This window comes from Salminus brasiliensis, chromosome 2, assembly GCF_030463535.1.
Source record: "Salminus brasiliensis chromosome 2, fSalBra1.hap2, whole genome shotgun sequence".
Taxonomy (NCBI): domain Eukaryota; kingdom Metazoa; phylum Chordata; class Actinopteri; order Characiformes; family Bryconidae; genus Salminus; species Salminus brasiliensis.
Genome location: NC_132879.1, coordinates 26,164,760 through 26,188,837, shown reverse-complemented (window position 1 = coordinate 26,188,837; position 24,078 = coordinate 26,164,760). Strand labels below are relative to the sequence as shown.

The following is a 24,078-nucleotide window of genomic DNA, read 5'->3' as shown; positions in this document are numbered from 1 at the left end:
AGTGGAGGGGTTTGAAAGAAATGTTTGGGTATATCTGCGAGTCACACATGTATCATCTCATAATGTCATAGTTTCTCCAAGATGCCTAAACTTATGCCTGACTATGAACAGGGTAAACATTTAAAATACTTTAAGTGTAGAATTGCAGCATATACCATTTGCACTCCTGATATTGCTACAATATTACTACATGTACACTATATGTCCAAATGTCTGTGGAAAAGTCACCCCTTCTAATGAATGCATTAAGCGACTTTTAAGTTGCACCCATTGCTGACACGGATGTGCAAATGCAAACACACACACATACACACAGCTTGTGTGTATGACAGCTGATAGTGACTGCTAGCAGGCTCCTATTGGTCTACTCAAAAGCAGCTGCACTTTTTCAAAGTTCTGTTTTGCTGCTCTGGCTCTGCAGTTTCCTTTGGGATTAAAGACGTTTTTTTTTTTAGCTAGCTAGTTAACTATCCACATACCTAATCATCCCACTATTGAACTCCTTATTACACTGACAGGCCCAAACTATTATACTGCACTGAACTCCTCACCACACTGGCTACACCACTGCCTTATTATGTCACAAGGTCAACGGGTAATTACTTATTTATTATTTACTCTTGCACTCTGTTATATGTATGTACAATACTACCATTTTTGCACTTTGTTATATTTGCACTTCTGGTAGATACTAACTGCGTTTTGTGAATCTATTTATCTAAATACATTTGTCATTTGAGCAATTAGCAGGTATGTGTAGGCCTTTTGTTTAAGGCAACATTAGGTAGCAGGTTTATTTTAATATATCAGCGTCAAAATCACTTAGATGCGGTTCTGTATCTCACCGCTTACCAACAAATGAGGGGGAGCTCAAAGCGTGATTTGTATTTACTGCTGTGTAGTAAAAGCGAACTCCCCACCTGTAGGGGGAGCTCAGGAGCAACAATGCTTGTTTACTGCTTTGTTTTTTTTTCTTCTGAATTTCACTAAAACGTCTAAAGTGTTTCTCAGAATTATTTATAAGAAAGCTCCTTATTTCTCAAACCCTCTAACTTTCCTCTATCAAGTCTCCTGACAGCAAGAGACAGAAACCAGAACACACGCAAACACATGCAGTTCTAGGACCACGTTTATTTCCTACTATTCACAAACACTCAAAAGACACACATAAATACACCAATATCTGAATAGAAAATACTATCTTTACAAATCATTTAACTCTCGTCTCATTATTTACAACAATCAGAGTGCATTCGAGTTTTATGTGCTCAGAAAGCTGCATGCGAGTCCCACTGGCGCCACCACAGGTGCGGAGGTCAGGCCGAACGGGAGGAGCCAGCTCCAGCACCAGCACCAGACCTTCACTTTCGACTCTTACTGCAAACAGCCAGCGCGCACACACACACACACACACACACATATATATATGTATATATACATATATATGTGATATGGGCCAGAGGTTAGCAATCCTGATCTCGAAGGTTCGTTTTAACCTGCTGATGGGTTTGGTAGTGAGCAGTTTGTACCAAGATGGGAAAGTTTCAGTCAGTGTTCTGCGGCTCAGCACTTGTGCTGCTTCCACTTCCGCGCTGCCGTGGCGATGTGCACGTCCTTCTTCAGCCAGGGGAAGAGGCGTGTGATGGTCATGGTGCCGTCAGCGCGCGCACGGCCGGTAAGCAGATAGAGCTGCGCGCGCCCGGGCCGCACCAGCGCATGCGCGCAGCGGAGGTTGAGCAGCAGCCACTGTTGCAGCAGCTGGGCGGCGCTGTAGGGCAGCAGAGGCCCGCGCTCAATGAACTCCACCTTTCCCTCCACTTCCAGCTCAGGCTCGGCAGAGGGCAGGCGGCGCCGGAACAGCTTAGCTTTAACAGCTGCGGGAGGAGAGAGAGGGAAGACAGACAGTGAGTGGAAGCGGAGGTTTGACACACATAGATTTTAGCTACATAGTGGGGGAAAATCAACTCTAGGAAATATGAATTTTCTATCTTTAACTAGATACAAATAATAAACAGATACTAAATATACTGCAATCCGCCATTTGTTTCTTTACACACGTGCACTTGTTCAGATCTTAGATCAATAAAAAAAAAAAAGTCTTATATTTTAATATCTGATTCTTACCAAAGTCATTGAGACAGAGAGCATCCATCACTGTTTTGAGAGAGGGAATCTCCTCTACTGGAGGGCACATCTGGCAGGCAGGCTGTGGGAAACCTGTGATGATAAAGAGAGGGTAATGTTAGTGTACTGCTTTGCTCAGTGCAGCTTTAGGCAAAAATCCTCTGGTATATAACAGTGTGGTGTGTGTGAGAGGGTGGTAGGAGACTGACCTTTAGGGAAGCTGCTGATGTGTTTGGGCAGTGGGGTCAGGCACATGTCCTCCTGTGCAGGGAAGCGATTGCAGTCCAGAGCTTCAGGCCACGAGTGGCCATGACAGGCCAAAACAGGAGCACAGCTGTCCCTCACAGCTACGCACAGGCTTCGGCAGGGCTGGATGAACCTACACAGAAGATAAAGGTAGGCATGGTTACTTCGAGGCCATGATGGAGAAGATGGAGAGTGATTTAGCCCTGATTTTCTGGGCAGTTTAAGGTATTAAACAGAAGCAGATAATAGTACAGTCAAGTACAAGATTAAATGCAGGACTAAGAGGAATTAACCTTCCAAAAAAAAGGTGCCTGATAGCTTCTGAAAGAAAGAGAAAGAGATGTGACATAAAACACTTACGTGTCCAGGCAGACAGGAGCGATGAGGGAGCAGAGGAAAGCCTGGGCCTGAGGATGGCAGCCCGTCTGAAGCAGAGAGCGCCAGTCCTCTGAGCGGGGGACCACCTCGCCCTCCAGGCTGCTGTGGCCCAACAGGTTGGGCAGCCTCATCTCCGAGTAGCCCACATCATGGCACACACTCAGATGATGAGGGATGGGCACGCAGCGAGTGGACTGACCCAGGTCAAAGGCCTCAGCCTGAACCAAGAGGGCCAAGGCTAGCAGGGTGAAGAAGAGAGCCATAGTTCCAGAGAAAGTGGTGGTTCCTGTGAGAGGGAGCGTCCGAGGGTATGAAGGTGAAGCTGCTGGAATGGTTGTGAGCGAGTAGGATCCGCTGGCTTATATACAGGCAGGGCAGAGCCAGCCGGGGCTGTTATCAACGACCTATCAAAGAGGCGCAGACGACGCGTCAAGCAGGAGATAACTACACGCAGACGCAGGGGGACAGAGAAGGAGGGGGGCATTAAATAAACAATCAAAGGCTCAGAACGCTCCAGCCCATTAAATGATGCACACCGTCTGCAGATGTCTGTACGTTCACTTTAATGGTGTGTGTGGCCCTTGTGAAACCCAAAAAGCACACATCACTTTACTGAAGGCATCAGACATTTTACAGACACTGTTAAACTAAAAGCGAAATGAGGAGCATTGAATTAGAACATAGACCAGTTACGACACAGTACAGTGAATTAGAACACAGAGAACATTATTTGGCTGTAATCTTCATTTTTGCCTCTTTTCACTTTTTGACAACATTTTCATCTGGAAGTTGATCTATACATTATGTGAAAAGTTCATGGTGAATGGTCCAATAGATGTGCTCCAAAATTTGAATAAAACTCTTTTACATTGACCTCCAACCTCCATTAGGTTTTTCCTTATCCTGTATTTTGGAGACTAGGTTTTTGTGTGCCAGCAGTGGTTATAATGTTAAATTCTGTAGCTCTCCATACAAGTATTATATCAAAATTATGTAGAATAACCCAGAAAATGGAAAACACTTTGTAAACCTATATACTATACTTGTAAACTATATATCTTTATTTAAAAATATTGTATTCCGGATCATTTGTATTGGTCTATTGGTCATAAAGTGTATGTACAAAGTAATTGAAATATGAGGTTTTGGTCCAACAACAGTATGTTTCGATCCGTTTCTGGATCAGACTGTTTTCTGGGGGGAAATATAATATAAACACGTAACAGTGACCATATTAGCACATAGGTTTGAGCAGTAGACAACACATGATAAGTCTATTTTTGGTTAAAATAGCCACTAAACAAATGACCAGTAAACAAGTTATCAATCAAATGTTACACCGTTGTTAAGTTCCTCTTTCACTTTGTAGGGCACTGTGCTCTGCAATGTTTTATTAGATAGGCCTCCTACAGTATCTCAGGTGTAAAACTAGGAGCTTTGTAAGTCTTGTCTTGTAGGGAGGGGGCTAGTGGACAGACAGGCAGTCTCCTAACTGATGACAGTTCCTCTGTCTGCCATGTTAATTTAAGCTTCCCCGACCCGAGAGACTTCGCCATGCAGCCTGTCTCCCGTTAGAGCAGCCTTGTCTGCAGTCTACCTGACCACTAGCCCACCTTTGATCTGCCAAAACGGGGAGCCATTCATATTCAAATGGTACGCCACTTAGCTACCATGCCCTCGCTAATCCTTACAAATTAGCCTACTGTCTACATGACAGACTTGGCTTTCATTGTGCAGAGCAATGGATTATCCCACATTAGCTGACACACAGGCATTTTTCTCCAGTATTGCTGGCCTCTTCAGTCCCTAAAATGTTTTTCATCTTAATGCCATTTAGTGTGTCGGTATATAAAATCTGTCCATACTTTTACTGAAGAAATGGAGGCTATTTTTACATACATAAAAAAAAAAACATTTAAGTAACCTGATATAATTGAACTTCTACTAATTTAAAAGAATATTACCTACTTATATTATAAATTCTAAGTTTAAAGACTTAAAAAGTTAATTATTTTTGACGGTTGAAACCATAGATTGTAATTTTCAGCTTTCATCTTATTTCTCAAATCATCAAAAATCCAAAAATAAACTGCAAGAAATAGTGATACACAATTTTGATTAACTATTTGTGCAGTTTTTTCCCTTGTGAATCTTATTTTTGACAAAATGTGCCAATAGAAATGATCCAAAATGACTAGGAGAATGTCTTTTTACATTGACTACCATTGTCATTTTATTTTGGCAGTTTATTTCCTTCTCCTGTAAAGATGCCGTTTGTGATATTTTCTTGTCATATATAAAAATATATATCATATACCTCTCCATTTTGCCAATATACTATTTACTACACTTCCCCTTCAAATAATTGAACATCCCTGATCAAAAACAGATGTTGTAAAAGTCAGTAGATAAGCAATAGCATATAGTTTGTTAAGTGAAAGGTGCTGTTTACACAACAGGTGTCTATGGAAAAGGCCTGGGTCATCTACCCAGGAACTACCACTGGTTTCACGTGCCCGAGCCTTGTCACCCACTCAGCGTCTTGTCTGGAACACTGTCTCCAATTCCCAAGATTTATATCAAGGTTTCAACAGCCAGAGGCCTCTAGCATCAGATGTTGTCAGCTATCTGAGAACCAGGTCCGGGAAGGCTGGAGACGTGACTCAGGCAGACAGCCGCTAAGGGTGGAAATAAAGGTATTTATTCAAGGCAATGAGGGTCAGTAGACGGTGTGGCCAAACTGTAGACACAAGGGGAGGAAAACTTAGCCATGCTGACATGTGCCATGTCTCATAGTCCCGCAGCCCTTCAGCCTCCAGTCTCCAGTCCTGTCACCCCGGCCCCAGCCTCGATGGCCCCTTTACTGCCCTGGCTGAACCTGCCGTAGACGGCAGTTAGCAAAGGGACCTAACTGGGCAATTAGAGACACAGGCCCATTTTGGAGAACAATAGAGCCCATGTGTTTAAACTAACCACCCCCCATTCTAATAGCCCCACGAACATGTTTTTCTATCTAATGGCCCTCCTGCCCCTCTTTAGGTATTATGTTTGTGTTGTTAATGTATAGCCTGCCTCTAGACCACTAATGGGACCCATACAAGCCTCTGTCTATCAAAGCACACATAGCTTTTCAAAAGTGAAGACTCCTCGACTAAATAGGTCCAGGTAGGCTTTACATTTTGGGCGCACTGGAGGCTGTGGCAGCATGGAGCAGCGGATATTGACCAAAACCCTGCAGATGACAGGAATTAAAAAACTTGATCAGGATCTAAATTAAAATCTGACCAGGTATACATTGACTGTCTTACATTTGCACTGGTCTTAATCTGACCAGCACACTTGAAAGTATTAGTGAAGGTACACAATATAATAAGTCAACAACACTTATGAAGAGTATTTTGTCTCACAGGCTATTTAAACAATAATAGCTATGGGTTATTATGCAAATTTGTGATTAATTCTGTAATCCAAACGTGTCCAAATGTCCCCTATGGTAGTTGGTCTGTGATTCAGCAGCATTCTTTAGTATAGCGGTTGTAGACATGTGCTGATGTATCGCAGTGATGACCTACCCATTGATTACGGTTTGCATTATTACGATATTGTTTTAAAACACAAAAAGCTATGTGTGTAAGATAATGAGTATACAGGTAGTGCTTGGAATCATGTTTTATTTGCAGAAGTGCTGATGATTATATTTTTTGGATCATTTTAAAAAGGTGGGAAAAAACCTTGCTGTAGAAGGGCACACATTTTGAGTCATGTTGAGTTTTTGCAAAATATAAATAATAAAAATAAATAAATAAAATTGTTCACCAAACTTCTGTTAAGATTATAGAACATGGTACATAGAAGTGAAAGGAATAAAATAAATAAATTTAACATAAATAAATTAACATATATACATATATATATATATATATATATATATATATATATATATATATATATATATATATATATATATATATGAAGGAAAAGACCAGAGAAGTTTCTTTTTTCTCTATGAACTGGAGGGGAAAGAAAAGCAGGCAGATCATTTACATGGCCTTATCCAAATACGTCCTTAAATGTGACCAGATCTTCAAGAATTGTACAGTTATTTGATGTAAATCATGTGTTGGTATATACGGATGGTAGCCCTTCTAGCTGTAAATACTGTGAGCTGTAAAGGTGCTCAACCAGAAACTGACTAAAACAGCTGTACAAACATAAAATAAAGCACAGGATCGCAACATGACAGTGCAGCCTGTGAGCTTGTTAAACCAGAGCTGCTCACATACTGCACATCTCAGACTATCTCAGGTGAAACTGCAACTGAAAGGCAGTGCTGGTATTTCAAAGTGTCCAGGATAACATTGTGTGTTCTGAGCATCACGATACAGCATCTTCAAATGGTTATCACAGAGATTTAAAAGTCACTGGCAGACAGACACATACATACACTCACACACCTGAGTGTCAAACTGCAGTTTAAGACGGCTTACTCGCACCCCAGTCATACATCAAAGAGTAGCCATGCATCCAGACCCACTCTGACAAAAGCAGTCTCCAGCTCACTCATTAGAACCTTTCAGACTGTTTCCACACATACATTACATATGACAAAACCTTGTAGCTCCATTTTTGCCATTTTTCTTTTTGTGACCGTGTGATCCTGGCAATTGTTCTTTATATTGTGCCAAATCTTCACGATGAAGGGACCAATAGAAATGCCCCCCGACTTTTATACAGAAATCTTATACAGAAATTCTGTTCACCCATTTGATTGATTTATTCAATTTCAAGCCTGTGACCCTGCCTCTTCGCAAAAGTTATGCTTAAACAGGCAATAGAACAACCACAGTCAAAATTAACTGCTCAAACTGTTCGTCACCTTACTGTACTTTACCTTAATCATCTTTACTTTACTTCACCTGATCACCCCCACTAATCCATCAGTGCGTCTCTAGTTTTTGGCAGTCAATGGTCACACCCAGACTCACTCATGGAGACGCAGCCACACCGAGACGTTCAGACACAGCACTGTCTGCAAGCTACAGACTCTCTGACTACTTGGGGATTTCAAACAGGAGACTGACACAGGCTCATGTATGAACACACAAATGCTTTATTAAAAGCTAAGGCAGATTTCTAACCTGCTGTGTGCTGTTTATTTCATCACTATGGCATATTTTGAACATGGTGCCACCTTCCACTTTTCACCCAATGATTTTACAGTCTGCTTTTAATTATATGATAGCTGGGACTTGAGGCAAACACACAGATGTTAAAAATGTATAAGTGTTTTTTAGAGAACCACACAGATAATCTAATTTTAAATCAGTAAAAGCAGACACAGGTTACATTCATGTTTATTTTATTTGTCACAAAAAAACTTTGACAATCAGAACACACTGCCATATATCCAGACTTGAACTTCAGTCCCTACTCCTCCTTTTTAGAGGCAGCTCTGTGGGAAGAGAAAAAAAGTACTAATGAGTACGAAGGAGTTCTATTTTATAAAGGAACAGGAGATACCAGATTCTAGATCCTTCATTAAACTCAAACTTTGAGTCTTAAACCATTAGATTGAGGCCACGTGTTAAAAGGTCATAATGTGATTCGTGACCAACCTGTGAGCAGCTCTGAGGGAGACAGGAGGGTCACAGCCAAGGAAAGCCCCATTGTCATACGTGTACTGTAGCAATGCATGGAAACATGCATCCTGCAACACACAAACACACCATTACTGGTCTAAATGATAAGATGGCATTCTTGAACAAATTAAGGAACAACATACAAACACTGATGCACAAACCAACTGGGTCCGCAGCAAAAACACTGCCATTACTTTTTCAAATCCTCAACATTGACAGTTAGACACCTTAATCAGTATGTGTGGGTTGCCGATAACGATGAGAAGAGCTTTTGGTCGAGTGATTGCCACATTGAAGCGTTTGGGGTTGGACAGAAAGCCCAGAGCATTCTGCAGATCACTGCTCGGTAGAGCCTCATTGGAGCGTACCTGAGGGGTCAAAAACATTTTTTTTCATAACTTTTCCATAGCTTTATCTAATAAGCGTAGCGTCACAAAATCAAACTTCGGTTCGGTTTTACTTCTCATCCATAACTTACAGCCATGAGCAACCAAAAATTGGTACGGTTCTTCCAGAGTGAATAAAACAGCACTTTACCGTGGACAGGATGATGATGAGGAACTCCTGTCCCTGGAACTCCTCAACTGAGCCCACCTTAATATCAGCGAGCCCTACCCTGTGCAACAGCACTCTGATCTTCTCTGCCTAACATGGATAGACAAGTGAACAAAAGAACCAAAACAAGCACAAACTGCACTTGCAAAAAAGGAGGCATAAGCAAGCAGGAATTTGGGGAACCTGTTTTCTGTAAGGGGAGATGATTCCTATGTCAGTAGCTGGTATGGGGTTGTACAGTCTTTTGGCCAGCTGACAGCAGTAAAACATGACTTGCACCGCTTCTCCAGGGTTAAACCAGGACGGGTTATTTCCCTCCCTCATCTCTGTACCCTACAGGGAGAAATGGAGAACAGGCATACAAAGACAGAATTTACCTCTGCAGAGGGTCAGAAAGACCAAGCACAGCAATGAGAATTCCCTTAATGTATTTATATAATAAAAAGTTAAGCAACAGCCTATGCCGCTTTATAAGAAAGGATAAATTGGTGGCCCACAGCAGTCACCCAGCTGTTCACACCATTATCAACTATCTATTAATCTATTATATAAAATCACTTATGAAAATAGGTAACAAGAAAGATGTGCACCCTGACTCCATGGAAGATGAGAGGAAAGCCTTTGGTGGGAAGACGGCTCCAATGGCACAGAGAATCCACGACAGCTCTCTGTGAGCGTACACACAGCTCACCCCCATAAAACAGGCGAGACGGTAGCGACAGCAAGACCTCATGGGAACGGTAGTTATACACCAGCTTAGTCACCTGAGGAGCATTAAAGAGAACAATAAAATAATTTTTTTTTAAATAACATTTTAGAATTGAGTTTTTTAAGCCTTGGTAAGAAGTCTGAAAAACTGACGCAACAGATTTTACAATAAATAAGTTACATGTTCTGACAAAGGTCATCGCTGTAGCATTCCACTTTCTTTGTGTAGTCAATGAAAAAAATGCGAATCTTGAGAACACACCATCATGCCACAAAACTCTATAGTGTAGTACCAGCATATGGCCACAAGAGGTCAATAACGTTTGACAGCATGCAGTGGCCAACTCTAATAAAGCCATCAGCTATGGGTGTATTAAGGTGCTCTTATATGGTCAGTGGAGCTGATATAATGGTCAATGAGTGTAGAAACAAGGTGGTGTGTTTGTATACATACAAGAAAAACATACCCCACCCACACCCACACCACAACCCACCCAGAACCAACTATACAATGACTTCTGACTTCACTAGCAACAGAGAGTGTATTTTTTCACCAGTAACGGGTTGTAGCCCTTCTCATTGCAAGAGTAGAGTGGGGTGGCCATAAGTCTTTCAAGCAGAGACACTCCTAATCCAAATGCTTCAGCTAGTTTAGACTTCACAACTGGGCCCAGTTGCTTAGGGTCTCCAGCCAGGACTATCTTCATTAGGGGAGAGAAGGGAAAGACAGAACTCATTAGTACCAAAATAAATAAATAAAAACAAAGCTCCGATTGCAAGTACCAAAAAAAAAAAAAAAAAATCTATTAACTGTCTTTGTTGCACTTTGTGTTGTGAAAATGTCTCCTTGGTTTCAGTTCAGTCTAGAAAATGAGGAGTTACAGTATAGCAAACTAATAACATAGATAATCTAGACTATAGACAATAGGTTTCTGAACAGGCAGGTAGGAATGTAGTCATATAATAGATTGTCTAACCTGGCCTGTCTTCTCAGACAGAAGGCCTAACGGAATAAGAGATTCAGGCTCTGTGGCTTGACCAGCTTCATCCAGAAACACATGTGTGAAATGGCCAACGCTAAAACACGAAAAACAAGACACACACACACACACACACACACACACACACACACACACACACACACACACACACACACACACACACACACACACACACACACACACACACTATTGAAAGCTGAAAGTCACAGGTTCCCTAAACACACAGTCCCAGTAAAATACAAAAACTGGTTGCCAGACATGGACCTCAGGTAGAGCCCTGCACATTTATTTATAGCATTTCCGCTCCAGCTCAGACACGCTGACTAAGGAAGGGGTAATTAGTTATCCGTTTAGTTGAATTAGGAGTGGTAAAGCAGAGGAAACAAAGTACTCGTTCTCACCGCAAGCCGATCTGGTAAAACATGCCAGCACTGGAGCAGGTGCTGACCACAATACGGTGAAAACAGGCATGACGTATATCCTCCCCAGCACGAGAATACTGCTGCAACACTTCTGGGATAGACTGCAGAGACAGCAGGAATATACTTTACACTATATTTATAAAAGGCTGGTATAAATAAAGCCCATCAATAATACTTAAAACAAGTGGTATTACATTAACCAAAAGCTACACATACATTTATTTATTTATTTTATTCACATGGACTGCAGTACCTCCTCCTGCCTGCAGGTGGCATTCACACGCGCTAGACTGGCAGCATGAAGGTAGCCAGTCTCATGCAGGCGGATGCAGATGAGGTCTGCAGCACTGTTAGAAGGAGTGCACACTAGAATCCGACTTCCAGGCACACGGTGGTACACCTGCACATGAACGTGCCCTGGGTTAATAAAGCTACAGGGTTTAAGTTTCAGTCAGTTTACAATTAGTAAAGTCTATTAGCGAACATGGTCAAACCTGCATTATGGCCTCAATGAGCGTAATCGTTTTGCCCGTGCCTGGGGGACCAAACAGCACATATGGGATGGGACGACATTCTCCGCTGAGAATGTGCTTGACTGCCTCCCTCTGGGCAGGATTAAGCTTACAATTAAAAAACTGGCCAGGGTTTGGGATGTGTGTGGGAGTCATTTGCAAATCTGAAATGAAAATGAAAAAGCACAAGTGTCAGAGGTTTCTCAGTTTGTGGCAGAGTCACAGAGTGTCAGTGTGTTCCAAAAAAAAAATAAATAATAATAATAATAATTCACTTAACAGTCATAACATTAGCAGAACATGCCATTTGCCCAATATTGAGTTGGACCCCCCCCTTTTGCCACTACAACAGATCTGACAATCCAAGGCATGGACTCCACAAGACCTCTGAAGGTGAGGTGGGGGTCTCATGTACTGACCACTGCATACCAGCAAAACCCCACAAGACCTGCATGATGTTTAGGAGATGCTTTGATCCAGTCGTCTAGCAATTTGCCCCTAGTCAAAGTTGCTCACATCCTTTTACCGTTATATTTCAGTTGAAACATCAACTTCTAAAACTGACTGTTCACCCCTTGACAGATACCACTGAAAACAAATCAATCAGTGTTTCACTAAAACGGTCAGGGGTGCTAATGTTAGGGCTGATTAGCATATACACGGTTTTACTTTTACACATTCAATTTATAATGACTTCGCCAAGTTCCGTTTAGCAAAATATCCTTGATGTCTCCATTTCTGCCATTTTTCCCCACTTTGAATCGGGCAGTTCCTCTTTACTTGGATGTTAAAAATTCATGATGAATGGACCAATAGTATCTTTCTTTCTCTGGTAAAATTGTTATTCTGGTTTTTGTGCGACAGCAATGACATATGAAAAACAACCAAATAACCCACCCTCAAAAATACAGTCCTACCTGTTTTGGTCTGTGTGGCCACAGACACCATGTCCATATTCAAAGACAGCTTCTCCCCAGTCACACACACCCCTTTATTTTGTTGAGGAGGTTCAAATTCATTCCCTTTCTGTTGTTTTTCGACTCCCCACTCTCCGGTCCATACAGGACGCTGTAGCTGCATTACTGTAGGGAAAAGCACTAAAGCCAGCAAAAGGAGATTAAGCACATTTCAGTGATTGTCATTTATATGGGAGTCTATCTGGAGGACAACTAGACACACACAGACACACACCAGACCCAGCTCACCATTCTCTCCGAAGTGTTTAGTCTGTTCCAGAGCACAGTGGCATCTCCTCATTGTCACTCTGATTTTGGAAGCAGAAACAAACTTATTTTTACAAATCCCAAGAGAAAATATTTCAACCTAGGTTGATTCGAGTTTGAGGAATTACTGCCACTAGCATTTAACAAACATGCACACTCATTGTCTGTTAGGAAAGCCCATTACTACAGCCACCTTCCCTCCTCATTTGCCTGTGTGCCATTTTTACATACACTTTAGAACAGAAAACCCAAACTGATCCACATGCAATATCGTTTCTCTTACATGCCTCCCAACAGCTCCACTGCAGTGTTTTAAGACAGATGTTAAATAGGCACCTGTTGTATGTAAACTCCACATCCAGGGGTTCCCCCAGGTAGCTCTTATGGAACTCTGTGTTTACTCGTAAACTCACGTCCTCCTCACTGATCTGCAAGTGAAAGAGTACGAGCAAAAATGGAAATATGTTAAATGTGTTAAACATCAACACTACATTGTTTTAACATATTCCACAAATAAAGCTCATATTTATAAACAGAGCACCTCAGTGACATAGCCAATATACTCCACAACGAGCCCTCCACTGCATGGCTTCTTCAGAACAACTTTGTCTCCTGTAAAATGACCACATACACACACACGATTAACATAACATAAAAGTTAGCTAGTTAGACAGACAAGCAAACAGTGTTGGTGGCCATACTGACCTATGAAGAGGTTTGGCCTTCCCTCACACAACCCAGGCACCTCCAGGTGCAAGTATACTGCCCCTTTCCTAAGGAGGGCACCACTAATACTGAACTCCCGGAGCTCCCTCTCTGCCTGCAGCTCCTCCAGCCACAGTAAGGCTGAGAAGCGAGCAACCATGGAGGACAAACAAAGTGGCTGAAGGAGACAAATTGAGTAAAAACAAGAGCAAGACACTTGTTTACAACAAGCATTGAGATCAACTACAAACCGTCTCTAATTACTCACCTCTCCAAGAGCTGGCTGAAACACCAGGACATCGTTCTGGCCCTCCACACATTCCCGCAGTGCTTGCGGTACTGGGTAGTTTCCAAGGAAATTAGGCAAATGACGTCTTGCCAACCTGACCCAAAACATCCAGTCAGAACAGGTGGTGTTCTCAAAATATCACCAGAAAGACAAAAACCTAGGCACAAGCTGTGGCAATTTGCTGCCTTAATGATATAATGTGTGCTTGCTACTGTAGTAAGACAAATTGACCTATATTTAGAATGCAAATAAGAAACAGCACAGGGCCTGTAATTTGAGTACACAGATGGATATTTGTAGATCATAATAATATGGCGGGATTCACCTGACTGGAGGTGCAGGAGCCATGACTGTGACCACCTGAGCATGTTTTTGTGGTTGGAGTACTGGCACTGCTGGGCAGTAGGGGGTGCTGGGCTTCAGCAGACTCTCCTCAGTGCTGTTCACAGACACCTCTAAGCGCCGCCCGATGGTGAAGGAAGAGAAGTGCAGCAACAGCAGCTCAGTACAGCAACCCAGGTTCCTACAGAAACAACATTTACAGTTTCACCAGTGGCTCCCTGTAGCATTACAACACTTAGTCTTACAGTTGTGTGACCAGACACACAAACCATTTCACTACTAGTTGTACCATATATATGTGACAAAAACATAACTATCAAACTTTCAAACATTCAGGTGTAAAAGTGAGTGAAAAACCTAGATGCACTGTCCCTTACGGTAGTGTTTTTATTTATTTATATATATCATTGCATGTAGAGATGACCGAAGGTCTACTAGGCCGATTGCTTGAATTTAAGAGCAGTCTCTCCCAGACTGTTGCTGTGTCGCCCCCTGCTGGGCACAGAGATGGGGGACAACAACAACCTGTGCTGATTCTCTGGAGACAACTCTGGAGATGTCATCCAGTTGTCAGTGAGCAGCAATCTAGTCTTGCTGCTAATTAATTGCTAAATGAATCAAACATTTGTGTCCATTTGCCTAGAATACATGTTAAATGTTACTTAAATCAGTCACTTACTTGGCCTGGCAGCCCACAGTGACTGACACCTTCTGTCCTGGTGAAATCTCCCGATTCCTCTCCATTCCCAGCACAGTTGGTGTCTCCTCAGTGCTTATCTCACCATCACACTCAATCTCTCCATGTTTATCTACCTCACTATTTGGTTCATGGCCTTCGTCAGTTTCCTCTGCAGTCCCAAAGGAAATACTTGGTAATGAACAGAGGCCATGCCTTCCTACAAGGCCCCTGCCCAGGGCACGGAAGGAGGGCATGAAGGGATTTTTCTGAGAGATGGCTTGTTGGTTCTGTGTGTTTGAAGGGATGTTTGAGGGATCAGAAGACAGTATGGGGCTGAGAATAAATTGTTCCTCAGAGTCCCAGCCAGCGAGTTCACAGCATTTTAATGTGCGGGTCTCCGAGCTCATATTGCTGCACAGGAAAGCAGATATAGCAATTATGAGGGGACACAATTACTAATAATTATCATAACCAAAATATGCTGCTATATAAACCTCACCTTGATGATGATGATAATAATTAGTTCATATGCTAAAATGGATAATTGATTTTGGTCATGTGAATTATTGGCAGTATCTAAAAGGATACATCACAGTAACTCACTGAATCCAGACTTGCAGCTCCTTAGTCTCCCCCATTAACAGAGATCCAAACTGGGTTTCCTCACTAACCACCAGCCCTTCCTTATTCTCCAACAAGGTCTGGATCTCTGCCTCTGGAAAGACCGGCACTGACGAATTTGGGCTATAAGAGAAGGAGCAAGCAAAACAAGAAAACACATCTATTATTTTATTTAATTTTTTAGATGTTTAGCGGCTAATGGATTATTTGATAGGGAAACCGAGGCGTCAATGAGAGGATATCTTGCCTGGGTTTAATGGGGGCCATGCAGAGTGCTCTCCAGCAGTAGAATGACTGGCTGCTCTCCACAACTACAACACTCACTATATCTCCCTGTGTGGGTCGATAACCAGGAGGCAGCAACAGAGAGTCCAGGCAGAAAAACACACTGTCCTCTACAACTCCACTACTGCCAAATACACTCGACACACACACCTGAGAAAGAAATAAAAGTAGAGAAGCACTCAGTGCATGCATCCTGCTAAACAGATCACCAGGTAAATCAGTATAAATCTGATGGAAGAAGAAATTTCTGTAACCTATCTTAGTTGCACATGCAAACATGACCAACTGCAGACCAGTTATTGCGAATTAGTCTCTATAGCTATAAAATTACGAGATGCATGAAGGTGGAAAGAGAAAGAAAGCAACTTCTTACTTGATCCATGCGGTGATATCGTAATGGAGCCACAGTCCGAGCCTGACTACTCCACTCTGCAGGGCTAATAAAGTACTCTGCCTGCACCCAGTCTCCTTTCATGGGTTCAAAGCCTAAGACACAAAAATGGACATCTGGGTGTCAGAAAGATGGACAACACACTGGTCACACTTACCTTCAAACATACAGTACGATCAAGTGTATAGCAAGAAGCTGGTATCGAACGAAAAAGCTGTAAACCAAAAGTCAGCAATATGTATAAAGTAGATGCTGATGCTTACCTTCACACAGGGCTGATTGGGGAAAATACGTAGTCTGGTTTATAAATCCACCATCTTTGTCACATGATGTTACTGTTCCAATCAGAGGTCTAAGCTTACTGCCATCCAGATCAAGCGATGTCCTGCCACCACCCTCCCAAGTATCCACCTGCCTCTCCACCTGCATAAACAAACACCAACTTGTTTAATTATAGACAAATGAAGGCATAACAGATCACAACACTCTCGGATAACATTTTTGAGTTATAGACTGGCTCATTTTTCTGATCAGCAAAAAGGAGACAAAATATGAGAGAGGAATTTTATTCTGTGTTAGTGCTTCGTTTGAATTAGTGACTCATTTTTACACAGTCTGTGAAGGAGCGGGTCTCACTGTTTTTTTCTACTCATATTCTGTTACACATTAAAAGTCAACAGCTGAATCAATCACTTTGAGGTTGACTCACATGTCCATGAGATTCCTACGCCATTCACACACCACAGCGGGCCAAATGTGGCCGTGTCATTTGATGTGGCCCGCAAGATCTGATTGACTGCAATCTAATGGCTTAATGCCGTCGCGTCACGGGTAACAATCGGCATGGATTGTGGGAAATGGAGTTCATGGTCAATGCACGCTTTTAGACTTAATTATTAATTATTCCAACACTAATTGTAAAGTGTGCATTGACCTTAAACTACATTTCATACAATGCATGCCGATTATGTTGCCCGTCAGTTCCAGCTGTTCTTGGTGCGGAGGTGCGGTGGCTGAGTAGGAGCAAAGTCCTCAAATGATTTTTTGAGCTTAGGGAAGACATTGCTCTTTTCATGCAGGGCAAAGGAAAACCCATGCCCGAACTGTCAGATCCAAATTGGCTGTGTGACTTTGCGATGTTGTGCGACATTACCAAACATCTTGCCCAACTGAATCAGAAGCTTCAGGGACGCAAACAAGTCATCACGCAGATATCATGATCGACATGATCACTGCTTTCCAGCGTAAACTTGATCTATGGATGAAACAGCAACACTAATCCACTAGTATAACCAACCTGTAGTGCATCGGTAGTCTCACTCTACATGTAAACTGCTGACTTTTAAAAAACAAATAACTTCTTACTCATCAACAGCCAACATTAGACCAGAGACATTATAAACGAGGAACTCAACATGGCGTTTGTTTACAGATAAAGTCCTGCACTTCAAAAGAGCCATGCCTGTATCAGTGTGTGCTTCTAAATGAACATAGTTATTCATGTTTTTGAAATGGGACAGGTTCAGCTGTTCTATTTCTCAGTCACTGTACAGCTGCCCAATTTCTCCTGTTCCTATCCTACCCTTAGCCCCTCCACCTTCTTTCGGGAAAGAAGAGAAGGAAGGAAGGAGTTAGGCAGACAGGAACAATAGCAAATGTCTCAGGATGCAGCCACCTTTCTGTGACTACAGCCAAAAAGTTTCACCCAATGTGCATGGCCTAGACATGACCACAAAGGAGATACACACCCAGAAGCTATGCAACAACAATGCATGCTGTGAACCACGCATTACAAATGAATAATTGATCTGGCACAGTGCACGTTGGCATGTGCTAAATTTGAAGGAGATTAAAGGGATTGTAACAGAACATACTCTGAGTGCCCTCCAACCTCCATGGACTCCATCTCGGACAGCCAGGGTGTGGACAGGGTCACCCACACACAGTGGCACTCCTCCCAGAACCTCCTTAGCAGTGAAGTACACCGAATGATCAATCAGCCCATAATCCTGGCACAGCTGAGTCACAACACCACCCCGCACTTGACGAATCTCCTTCATACCTGAACAAGCATCAATACCACATGATATGACATGGATGAAGGGTTTAATAGGTTTTAACCTACAGTTTATTCTACATGCCCATCTAGGACAGAGCTACTCTTTACCTCCACCATAATAAACTTCATCATCTTCATCCTCTGCTCTTCTCCAGAGTGGTGAAAGCAGCTTGGAGATCAAGAACTGCACAGCTGTCACCATGTCTTCGCCAGAAACAGTCAAGAGTTAAAAAGAGTACACCTTGATGGAAAAAAAAACATTATTATTAGCTTACTCTGAGGGACATATTAGAAAACAAACATTCAAACAGGCCTAGAATCACAGCCACCTGTGAGCCATAAGGATCATACAGGTTGTGGTGTCAGCCCATCACCCACTACAAAACCAGCCAGCAAACAGTAGAGCAGGTTATTAGCAAACTGCAATAAAAATGAAGGTGAATGAATATTTTTTTTTATGTCTTTTATGGATAAAAAAATGCACTAGCTACATTGAAGGTTCTTGTTCATGTGGGTGACTTGTTTAGCTAACTAGATCACTAGAGAGTCAAGTCAGCTGTACAGCCAACATGCAACACAGCAACTATAGATACAGATACGTCAAAACACACAGCTATAACCTGTAGTCTGTGTGACTGAGTACATCACCTGAAACTGCTGGACTACATGTGCTCCTGTTATACGGAGCTATATATGCTTTAAAATGTACATTTGAAGCACAGACGTCTTCTGGTTTATTAGCAGGCTAGCTAACGTTTGATAGCTAGTTAGTTAGTTAGTGCTAGCTACATTCCTCCTCCAGTCTTCGCCTCGTTTCCAGACTCACGCTAAATCACTAAATCACACACCTGCAGGTACAGAGACCTTCTTTCAAACAAAGTTTGTCAGATTGTTGCGGAAAAACAAAAAAAGACAAACTATCATAAATAATAATAATGATGATGATCTAACAGGTGCGTCCAATTAACGCTGCTAAGCTTTCCACTTCAGAATAACGCTACTTTAACAGCACTAGCTTAGCTTAGCTTAGCCTAGACTCACTCACTCACGCAGCTAACGCAGCTAACGCAGAGTGAACTTCACCGAGGCTCCGCTATCGACCCCATATGATAACGTGACGGTAATTAAGGTGCGGTTAAATGACATTAGCTGAGCGTCTCCGTAGTTCAGGGTAGCGCTACACTGAGGTTGACCTCTGTTTACGTGTCATCTGCCCTCACAGAGACCCTAAAATATCAAAGAAGAAAAATAATATTTACAGACATAAATAATAATAATAATAAGGAGAAGAATAATAAGAAGAATGAGTCTATAAATTATTACTAATTAATTGAAAGAATAGTTACTTTAATTGAATAAATAATTAATTAAATGGTGGGACTGATTGATTACATATATATATATATATATATATATATATATATATATATTATATATATATATATTAAATTGTGGGAATAATTTATTAAATATTTGGAATTATTAATTAAATTGAAGGAATTATTAATAAATTGTGGGAATGGATTATTAAATTGCTGAAATTAAAATTAATGGAATTAACATAACTGTGGGAACGATTTTTTAAATCTATACAATTACTAATTCAATTGTGTGAATGATTAATTCGATTATGGGAATTATTTATTACATTTATGGAATAATTAAATCAATTGAATGGATGATTGATTATATTATAGAAATAATGTATTAAATTGTAGGAATTATTTATTAAATTGAATAATTATTTATTAACTTGTAGAAATGGTTTATTTGTATGAATGATTTATTAAATTGTAGGAGTGATTAATTAAATTGTGGGAATGATTTATTAAATTGAAGGAGTGATTAAAATGTGGGAATTATTTATTAAATTGAAGGAATGATTAATAAAATTGTGGTAACTATTTATTACATTCATGAAATAACTAAATAGTGTGAAGTCCCTAAATATTTTTTTTTCCGACGTTGGTACTTTAGGGGTTCTGTATTAACTTGTATTGCTAATGCTATTTGTGTTGATTTATATGCTCATAATAACCTTGTTAATTTTTTAGGAGGTTATTATTTATTTTTCAGTGTTGTATTAATTCAGTTTTACTCCATAGAATTATTATTCTATAGAAATTATTGACTGGGTTTGTGTAACAGAAGATATGTTATAAGACACCTACCAAAGTAAATTTGAAGAATTCAAGAAGACTGTATCTGTAAAATAAAGACACCAGCTGCACAACCTGCTCAGGGTGGATGTCCTGGCACTGGTGGTGTAGAGAGCATAGTAGGCTTGCAATGTGGCAGAGGACCACTATAGGAAGCCCTCAAGACATCTATTCCGTTTGGCGCCCGATTACATTTACTGAGTCATCATGTTGAACCATTGACCGGTAAATGAAATAACACTGATGGTCTCTTTACTGTGTCATTTGTCAATGGGTGGAATAAATCAAGGAACAAGTGAGCAGTGTTAAAAGCAGGAAGTGTAAAAATGGGCAAGTGTAAGGATTGGAATGACTTTGACAAGGGCTAGACTGATGGCTAGACGACTGGGTTATAGGATCTCTTGTGGGGTGTGCCTGGTATACAGTACTTTGAACCTCCTAAAACTCATTGATGAGATCCATGGAGGCCTCAGCTCTTAACTTAAACAACTTAAACGATAAGCTGCTAACATCTTGCTGGGTGTAAAAGAATCAAGGACGTTTATATATCATTAATTGTAAGATAATCTTATGGTATCTTACTCTTTTATTTGGTGTGTTCTTTGGGGCCTGGAATTCCTGGCCTTCTTGATATCGTGGGGCCAAGTAGGGGTCACCCCATTTTATTGTCCAAATTGTTTTTTTTTGGATTGGGAATAACTCTGTCCAGAGTTAGCACTGCTGGGTACTGTCAGAAGTCTTTCTAGCTTGCTCTTTCTCATCTAGAGAAAGAGTAGAAACACAAAAGAAAAATGTCTGCAATTGAGAAAATTGAGAAAAAGACTTAAACAGCAGTTTTAAAAGTGAAGTGAGAAAATTAGTCAGAAAAGGGAAAAGGAAAAAACTGTTGTCAAAAGAAAAAAAGCAAATAGGGAAACAACAAGGAGGAAGAGCTACACTTTTAAAAAGGATCTTTAGCCAAGACAAATGTTCAGTGTAGAATCATCACAAATCCACCCCAGGAATTTGGGGGACTGCCTAGGCCGCACTGCTGCAGCTAAGCTAATGCAGAACCATCTCTAGTAGATAGATAGATCTGTATAGAACCTTATGAAAATTGTTATAAAAACCTTATTTAAAAAAACGTAGCACCAAAACCGGTTCCATTATTATTTTGAGTCAAATACTTTCAGGAGTAGTACAGAAGAAACAATAGTTTCTTAAAGAGTTTCTTAACAGTAGTGATACTGACGGAGACCTCTGCATAGCTACATAACACATGTTTTATTTCTCATATTTCCGTAAAATCTTGTCAACCCACATGCTTCTTTCTCTTACAGTGACGATTATGAATCTCTCAGCTTGTAAACTACATTTGCCCTCTGATTGCTCAGTGTTTTTTTCTTTTAACTGCTGTGAATTTCCAGTAGCAAGAAATAGCAATTGTTGCATAATGCTGCTTTAATACTTTGTGTGTTACCTGCCTAACCCGCACTATTAAGATTAGTATATAGTGCATACCTTATAGTCTTAGTGTGTAGTACGCAAATGGGAAGAACTCGTACTCTTAATTCTAAGTATGCATCATTTAAGCATCTGCATTTTTCAGTATACTCAAGTTTAATACTTTGCTCCGTACTACATACTACGTACTCAAACACTAATTCATTTGCAACTGGGATACACTCAAGTCTTATATATGTATGGAGCCCCTAACGTATCATGGTAGAAAATGTATATTTCGAGACAAAAACTATTAAAAAGTATACTAATAAATACTAATAAATCTAATAAAAACTAATAAATCGTTCTTAAGGGAACGATTTCGGAAAATCTAGGGACTATTTACCTGAATCGTGAATCGTTCTATGTTTCTATTACCATCTAAATCCAATTTTACTCCATATAGCCTAAATATGATCTGGCGATGTGGTAGGGCTCCTTAGTGAGTCTCGAGTAGGCGTGGGCGCAGGTCTGTGCGGGTCAACCCCGGTCTTCCTATTGGCTGCCTGCCTGTGCTTTGCCTCGCTTTTTAAAAGCGGGCGGGAAAGACTGGGGTGGTAGTCCTTTTTATCTGCACCAGGTGAGAAAACGCTGCAAGACCGCAGAGATGGTCAGGACCAAGGCAGACAGTGTTCCTGGGACCTACAGGAAAGGTAAAATTATATTTAAGTGAATTTCAGTGATTATTTTCCTCCCAGTCTTTGTATCTGGTGGCACTGGAGCTAATAACACTGACTCTGAAGCCCTAGCTGGTTTGATGACTCGTGAGGTTTAAGTGGTTAATGGCTAAAATAACTTCATCTGAGTCTGTCTGTAATATCTAATGTGCAGTTATGTTTAATTATGCGATCTTGCTGATTATCTCAACATGGCCTTGAACTCCGTTAGCCCAGTTAACTTAGCTGAAGCAGCTCTTTCTCCCGCCAATATGTTTCAATGGGGCTAAATTGCAACAAAAGTGATGACAAGATCTCAACACGGTGAAAGAGAAAATATGTGATTTTACTTTATTTTAAAGAACAAATGGCTAAACGTGACAAATCATGGAAATCACGCTTGTGAAGACTTAATTGGTATGCTTTGATTACTTGTCTGTTCGTGTGGTTGCTGGGTTTTCTGCCTGTGAACGTTTTCAGTCATCCAGATGTATTTCTTTTACTTTTGCGTTCATCATGAACCCCCTTCATATTTAGGGGTGTTTTTAAATGGCTAACAGAACAATGTTGTTTGGGCAAGCAGAAATGGCGCCAGATTTGCAGTGAGGATGTGGCTGCTCTAAGCTAGGCCCTCAATGTTTGTTGATCAGCTTTTTGATGGTTATTACAGTGGTGTTAGTTACAGCATTACGTTAATTTACAGAGCTATCTAACCGGATTGCTTGATTTTTAGCGGTCGCTGCCTCGGCGCCCAGGAAATCACTTGGCGCCTCCAGTTCCGCCAACTCTTCAAGCAGCAGCAGCAGCTCTCAAGCAGGAACCCCCGGTGAGCCGAATGTCCTAGACTGTATATTCTGACTGTACTTTTCATTCATGTCTCCAAGTATGCTTGGATATGAACTCTTCATGTAATTTTAATATTAAACTATGTGCCGTGCCCCTCCCCCTGTCCGTCTTCCCTCATTGTTGTAGCCAAGAACAAGTATGCTGGTGGGAACCCAGTCTGCCCGCGTCCCACCCCTACATGGCAGAAAGGCATTGGGGACTTCTTTGGTGGGCCCCCCAGGAAGCCAGAAAAGGAGAACCAGCACCCTGTGTCTGATGGGGAGGAGGCTGGAGGCAGTGGCATGTCCAAAGCACCCAGAAAGTAGGTTTTGTGTGTGTGTGTGTGTGTGTGGTTTACTTATTTGTAACTCTTCCTAATCATTCCTTGTGTTGCCTTTCAGACCAAGACCTCTTCCAGATGATGAGGATGATGAATAATGGCCATTAATGAATGAATACAATTCTGTTGGTACTTGACAGTCTGAATTTTAATGTAAATCCTGTACATAATTTATTGCAATGTTTTCCATTTTGTACATACATTTAATAAACCTTTTTTTCCAAGAGCTGAGTCTACTTTTTCTTTACCTGCTTTATGCTTCAAGCATGACTAGGATTCAGGAAGCAACACAACACACCTGTGTAACGGTGGGTTTTCTGCAGTGCTGCACATCCTATGATCTCTTGCTAAAATGCCAGCGCTGTGACATTTGTATTAACTTGCTTATGGTTTGATCATGAGTAAATTTGTACACCAGTGTGGAAAAATAAAACCGC

General features: G+C 41.2%; 4 protein-coding genes and 1 long non-coding RNA gene across 6 annotated transcripts in view; 3 read left to right on the top strand and 2 right to left on the bottom strand.

The window, feature by feature from the left end:
- The window catches only part of LOC140548993 (small ribosomal subunit protein eS17), a 351,034-nt gene that overhangs the window by 293,767 nt on the left and 33,189 nt on the right, over positions 1-24,078 (top strand). The gene's annotated exons all lie outside the window — the stretch shown is intronic.
- On the bottom strand, positions 1,171-3,011 carry szl (sizzled). Its single transcript, XM_072673752.1, has 5 exons — positions 2,731-3,011; positions 2,334-2,503; positions 2,125-2,217; positions 1,530-1,874; positions 1,171-1,377 (listed from the first exon to the last, which is right to left on the bottom strand). The coding sequence occupies exons 1-4, from the start codon at positions 3,009-3,011 to the stop codon at positions 1,564-1,566; spliced, it is 855 nt and encodes a 284-aa protein (XP_072529853.1). The 3' UTR covers positions 1,171-1,377; positions 1,530-1,563.
- Positions 1,840-4,666, top strand: LOC140549966 (uncharacterized). The gene is made up of 3 exons (XR_011979039.1): positions 1,840-1,904; positions 2,394-2,520; positions 2,739-4,666. It is a non-coding gene; the product is annotated as an uncharacterized lncRNA (long non-coding RNA).
- Positions 8,091-18,409, bottom strand: mov10l1 (Mov10 like RNA helicase 1). Of its 2 annotated transcripts, none has more exons than XM_072672166.1 (25): positions 18,288-18,409; positions 17,995-18,182; positions 16,384-16,543; positions 16,103-16,236; positions 15,692-15,879; positions 15,427-15,567; positions 14,824-15,234; positions 14,128-14,325; positions 13,782-13,896; positions 13,514-13,691; positions 13,350-13,420; positions 13,145-13,236; positions 12,791-12,849; positions 12,503-12,682; positions 11,568-11,749; positions 11,327-11,473; positions 11,053-11,174; positions 10,628-10,727; positions 10,205-10,351; positions 9,533-9,706; positions 9,126-9,275; positions 8,925-9,032; positions 8,615-8,755; positions 8,364-8,455; positions 8,091-8,200 (listed from the first exon to the last, which is right to left on the bottom strand). In XM_072672166.1, exons 1-25 carry the CDS (start codon positions 18,379-18,381, stop codon positions 8,176-8,178), a joined length of 3,597 nt encoding a protein of 1,198 aa, XP_072528267.1. In that variant the 5' UTR covers positions 18,382-18,409; the 3' UTR covers positions 8,091-8,175. The 2 variants fall into 2 exon arrangements, with proteins under 2 accessions (XP_072528267.1, XP_072528268.1); XM_072672167.1 differs by having other exon boundaries at positions 16,103-16,215.
- Positions 22,365-23,834, top strand: pclaf (PCNA clamp associated factor). The gene is made up of 4 exons (XM_072672162.1): positions 22,365-22,473; positions 23,210-23,302; positions 23,449-23,623; positions 23,703-23,834. Exons 1-4 carry the CDS (start codon positions 22,428-22,430, stop codon positions 23,737-23,739), a joined length of 351 nt encoding a protein of 116 aa, XP_072528263.1. The 5' UTR covers positions 22,365-22,427; the 3' UTR covers positions 23,740-23,834.